Here is a 5,763-nt window from a genome sequence, read left to right on the forward strand (position 1 = left end):
TTCGTAAAAAGATTGAAACAAGCAAGCTCAACTAATAACAATAAGGAACAGTGGAATACCTAAATCACGTGGATCACTTATTTCGACAAATAATAGAATCTGAGTGTCAATTTCCTGGTCAAGGTAAAAGCCACCAATATAACAAATATCTACGTGTCTGTTTAAAAAAACACACTAATTTGGTCTGCCATAATATAATACATTTCAATGCATATACTACACAGATTAGTTTAAACAAATTTTAATTGCGTTTAACAATTAAAATTAATTTCCCCTTAACTTTAAAATACCTCTTCCGATTGTAGAGATCCATGATGATACAAAGACAAGACAAGAATGTCAACTATTTCAAGAGACTCTTGGAAAGTTATGTTTGTTGTTGAAACAAGTAATGCACAAGAAACGGGTATGATCACTCCGGTAGTGAATACTGTTGAATATCCTTAGAAAATAAAATAGTGACTGAACTGTTTTTTTCTATATATATTTGATATTATGATATAGACTGCACCTACCTTGATACATCAAACATCCATTTTATAGAACATGAGAAAATCATCAATGACAAGCATTGCTACACAGGAAGGCCCTCCAACAACACTCAACTATGATGGGGTTGGGACTGTTTTACAAATTATTGTCTTCCCAGCTAGGCATATCCATGACCTTCGGATATCCCAGCAAGGCAAGATCAGCAGCTTAACTCTTCATGATGATGATGATGATGATGGATTCTCACAATATCGAACATGCACATTTATGTTTTCTGGGCACCTCATCAACTTTTTTCTCTGTTCAGACCAGCAAAAGAAAATTTTTAGCATTCAGTCATAATACTTGATCCTTGATCCTAGTTAGTTAACTTTCTATCATTACCTAGTACCTAACGCCTACAAAGAGCTGCCCTTTGAGACACATATAAGATGACAGAAAATAATTATAAGGTACATTCCAGAATGAAATCTACCTGTTTTTGTTTTGAGCAAAGATGGCTGCACCACAACATGCATGGTTATAACCCCCCCTTTGGGAAGCTCGCCAAAAGGTACTCTACACTGGCCAACTGTCTTGTTGTTTTCCAAAATTTTGCCAGCACTTATCAGCTTTATATCATTTGCTGCCTTTGGTATAATTTTCTTGTCTATACACAACCAGAATAACCAATACAAATTTCATAAATAGTTAGAAAAACAACAAAAAACTAAATAAGGGAGAAGAATATAAACCAAAACAACAGGAACTCAAGAAAAAAATGATAAATAACATGTCTCAAATAAGGCAAGTGCAACATAAATTATGCAAAACATAAGTCATATAACCTAGCAAATAACAACACTCAAAAAGTATTAACCGGTTGCTAAAGGGTAAGTCATATAGTAAAAGATACAAAGTTATTACTTCATACATGTATTGTGCATATATGACACTAGATGAACTTAACTAAAATGGCTGTCCAATTAATAGTTAATACCAGAACCAGAATATCATGACACGCATGTCCTGGAGATCTTAAGGATGACGGGAGAAGGGGGACAGAGATAGATCGTGGGTTCGAATTCCTCCCACTGACATTTCTAACAAAACTAACAAACTAACATTTGCCGATAAAAAAAAGGACCCACATGTCCTGATTCCTGATTATAAAACAAGGTTAACAGGAGAAGAAAACAACCAAAAATTAAATGTTTAAGGCATCCAAACAAATGTTAAGCTATGAGTCATCTGGTTTTAGGATCCCATCCAAGTTCCATTGACTTTCACACACACATGCAACCAGAAAACATGCTTAGGTGACAACATATGGGCTTAAAGTTGCCAGTCAGTAAAGAGAAAGTTTATACCAACATGCAGCTAAGAATATACTGGCAACTAAACAACCATATGGATGAAAAATGTGACATTAGAACACATCTATGTCGCTTAAGTCATGGCCTATCCTTAGAACATCAATCAGCTCAAACCAATTACTCCCACCGATTAGCACTGTTCAACAAAATGTATGAAGTCTCACACCATACCCAAACCAATTACTCCTTCCATTTAGCACCGTTCAACAAAATGTACTAGATATAAAAACTTAAACCTTATTGCTATCTTATCAATGTCTCTTGTATTAAATGGAAAGTGAGAAAAAGAGGAAATGGGGATAATCTCATAAAGTCTTCAGTACGCTTCAAAAATAAATCAAATCTAACAGAAACAATATTTTCACTATACTTGAGTCTTATTTCCCTATTTCTTACCCCTTCCCCCACCCACCCCCCCCCCCCCCCCCCCCCTTCTTCCCCTAACACATCTATTACTATCTACCTTCTCTATAATATAATAAATCTGTCCAGGTTTGGACGGTGTCAACTACTTATGTAATTTTTTCCAGCCATTCATTGTATAACTTATTTTTATTTTTTTGCATTGGTTTTGGTTTATCTACTGTTTCTGGTGTTCTTCTCCATGCTCTGTCCTGCTCTAATTGATATAAATATGCATGTGAGTACAAAAGTATTTATAATTGTCTGCATAAATCAAATAGGCAAGTGAGGGATTGTTATGGAAGGCTCTATAGAAAAATATGACTGTATCATATGTATCCAAATTATAAAGGATATGAATGATGAATCAGCAATTAGTCTGCAAGTTCATGAATGTGTCACAGAAGATTTTCTTAGGAATAGGCATGCTGTTTGCACCAAGAGTAAACTTTTGCATCCATTCTATTTAGATTAACATAAGCCGTGCTTATTAGGTACACCCAAGAGCTAATTCTTCAATGCATATTTTTGTAAATGATATAATCCTAGTTAAAAAGGAAACAGAAGGAGTAAATTTAAACTAAAGCTGCATAGAATCAAAGGTTTTTGAACTAAGTGTAACTGTAAGAAGGATTATGTAAAATGCAAGTTTAATAAGACGTGAATTAGCTATATCTGGGAGGTAGATTGACTAATTGAGGATCATGTTATGCCACAAGTCACGTATTTTAGGTATCCAAGATCAATCAAACAAATTGATGGAGAGATTAATTGGGATGTCACACGAAGAATTCAAGCTAAATGAATGAAATGGAGCATTTCCAAGCATAATATGTGATTGCAAAACGCACATCAAACTCAGGAAACTCTCGCAAACAGCCATCAGCCATGCGCTTTGGGAGTGGTTCTTGAGCAACGAAGTGCCGTCAAGTTCCAACAAGAAAACAAGTGTAGTGGAGATGAGACTGTCGAGGTGTGTAAGTGGGACATTCAAGGAAGGATAAGATTAGGAACATGTGTAACTAAGAGAAAGTTAGAGTAGAACCTATAGAGAATATGTGAAGTGAAAGGACATAAATGTAATTGCATTAAAAATCAAAGCAGATAGGTCACAAATACATTGAGAATAAGCATTTGCTGGAAAAGCATGCACTGCCAAAGATTTGGCAGGAAAAATGGGTTAAAAAAAGATATGTGCCAACCAGAAATAGAGGCCAGACTCCTCCCCTAACAGCTGCTACATCATGATTTTGGCAGCTGCTATTAGTAAATCTGGTTTTGATATGACATTGTCATTAATGTTAAGATAGAAAACAATTAATATTACACCAAAACAGTTAATACATTATATATAATACCACAGAAAGAATCACAACCAAGAAAAAGCAAGAAGTTAAAAGAAAGTCTCAGTGGCCAGTGATCACCCATTAACCAACCTAACCCAATCACTTGATTACGGGAAAATGTAGTCAGGACACGTTTTCTCCCTGTATTAAGTATCAACAAACTAACAGAATTCCAGACAATAGTTTAGCATCTCAATTTGGGGTAGAGGTTTATGATAATAAGTACAAACAAACAAGTGACCATAAATTTCTTTTGTTTACTGTCTGCCAATTCCCACAATTCAAAGGCACATGCCTACACATGAGGGTTCCGAAAACTTAACAGTTGTGGCATTTCTAGAAAAAAAAAATCATATCAAGTTGTTTCCAGCCTAGATGGTCCCAAGGTATTAAAAATCAGTCTACAACACTGCAATATCATGGTTTTTTGGGCTCTCTAGCACCGCAATAGTGAGCGGCTGCATTTTTCTGCAATTTCCGATAAGGTCAAAGATTACAATGAGACCATGTGATGTGACCACAATTTAAAACCTTGAATGGTCCTTCTGAAACCAAAAAATTCAAAAAACTAAAACAGGAAGCGCTGAAGAGCTTTCTTCCTCTTTCATCACAATATCACATTCCCTAACTTTCAAAACCAACAAAAAAACAAAGAACCTACACCCTCCATCTAAATCTTCCCCATTCAAAGCCAAAAAAAAAAAAATTAAAGCGTGTCCATCCAACCTCTAACGTGCCATTCACAGAGAACCCCAAAACTAACAAACTAATCCACCGCTTACTACGGTAACAAAGAACACACACACACACACACCTTTCTCTCACAACAGAATCAAGCAACACAACACTTCCAAGTCCCAACAAATTCGCAAAACACGGTTTTATACTTTTATTTTCCAAAAAAAGAAAAAAAGAAATGGTCGTCAAGGCCCTGTTTGTTTGTACAAAACAAAGAACAAGGGAAGCTCCCAGCAAAAGAGCAGAGCCAGAAGTGACTCCGTGGAAGCTCAAGAAGTCGGAGGCGAAGCCCTAGTAGTAGGTTAAAGCCAACACAACACCATCATCAGAATTAAACAAACAAACACTAAACGAACCATTTCAATTGAGGTAGAAGAGGTTAAAAATGAAAAAAAAAAAAAAAAAAACCTCTGGGCCAGTCTGCAAAAATGCGGTCCTTGAGCATGGCGATGGTGGAGGCAGGGGAGTAACGGAAGGGTCCGATGTCGGATCCATCGTAGAGACGGAACTTGAGCTCCAGCACTTCTTCTTCCGGCATCGCTCGCACTGTTCCAATCGCTAATAACACGCGCCGAGAGAAAGAAAGTTGAATCCAAAAATAAATGATTCGGTTTGGACAAGAAGAAGCAAAAGGAAAATTTGCCAACGTGAGTCAAGGCAAACCCTATCCCCCGACCTTCACGCTCTCTCTCTTTTCTTTTTTACTAGTCTTCCGTTAAATTCTTCTAAGTGCTGATTTTGGATTAGATTCCATCAGAGTTAGTACATGTTTCTTTTTCTTTTTTAAAAGGAAAAAAAAAACACAAAATGTCATTTAAATGAAACTCTGTTATTTCTTTCTTTTTTTTTCTTCCGTATATGCTACTTTTTATTATTATTATTTGAAAAATAGACATTATGTGTCATGTGTCTTAACTATCTTTTATTTTTAGTTCGATGTAATTATAATAATTACCAGGTTGAAAACATATTATACAGTAATTACTTATGATTATAAGTATTTTTAAAGGTAATTGACGGATAAATTAAAAACAACAAATGTGTACACAAAATAGGATAATATCATTTATTAATAGTTATAAATTATTATTATTACTTCAATATCTACCTTTTCCAAACTTAAACATAACAAAAATAAATAAGTTTCATAATAATTAAGAAACTTACTTAATATTATTTAATTTTATTAGTTAAAATATATTTTTCCTAAATGTCATTTAGGATTTTTAAGAATAATAACATTAAATAAAATAAAATTAACTCTATCATATATGAAATATATATATATATATATATATATATATATATATATATATATATATATATATTAGTATGCATTATAAAATATTTTACACTCTAAATCAATAACAATAAAAAAGTATGATAAATACGAGTTTTGTGGAAATATTATAAAATTTAATAAATTTATT

At 34.1% G+C, this 5,763-nt stretch overlaps 1 protein-coding gene across 1 annotated transcript; it reads right to left on the reverse strand.

Annotated features, from left to right (window-relative positions):
* Positions 1 to 258: 258 nt before the first annotated feature.
* On the reverse strand, positions 259 to 5,072 carry LOC114400745 (membrane-anchored ubiquitin-fold protein 3-like). The gene is made up of 3 exons (XM_028363365.1): positions 4,742 to 5,072; positions 968 to 1,141; positions 259 to 791 (listed from the first exon to the last, which is right to left on the reverse strand). The coding sequence occupies exons 1-3, from the start codon at positions 4,869 to 4,871 to the stop codon at positions 736 to 738; spliced, it is 360 nt and encodes a 119-aa protein (XP_028219166.1). The 5' UTR covers positions 4,872 to 5,072; the 3' UTR covers positions 259 to 735.
* Positions 5,073 to 5,763: the final 691 nt, after the last annotated feature.

The sequence above is a fragment of the Glycine soja genome, chromosome 19, assembly GCF_004193775.1.
Source record: "Glycine soja cultivar W05 chromosome 19, ASM419377v2, whole genome shotgun sequence".
NCBI classification, from domain to species: domain Eukaryota; kingdom Viridiplantae; phylum Streptophyta; class Magnoliopsida; order Fabales; family Fabaceae; genus Glycine; species Glycine soja.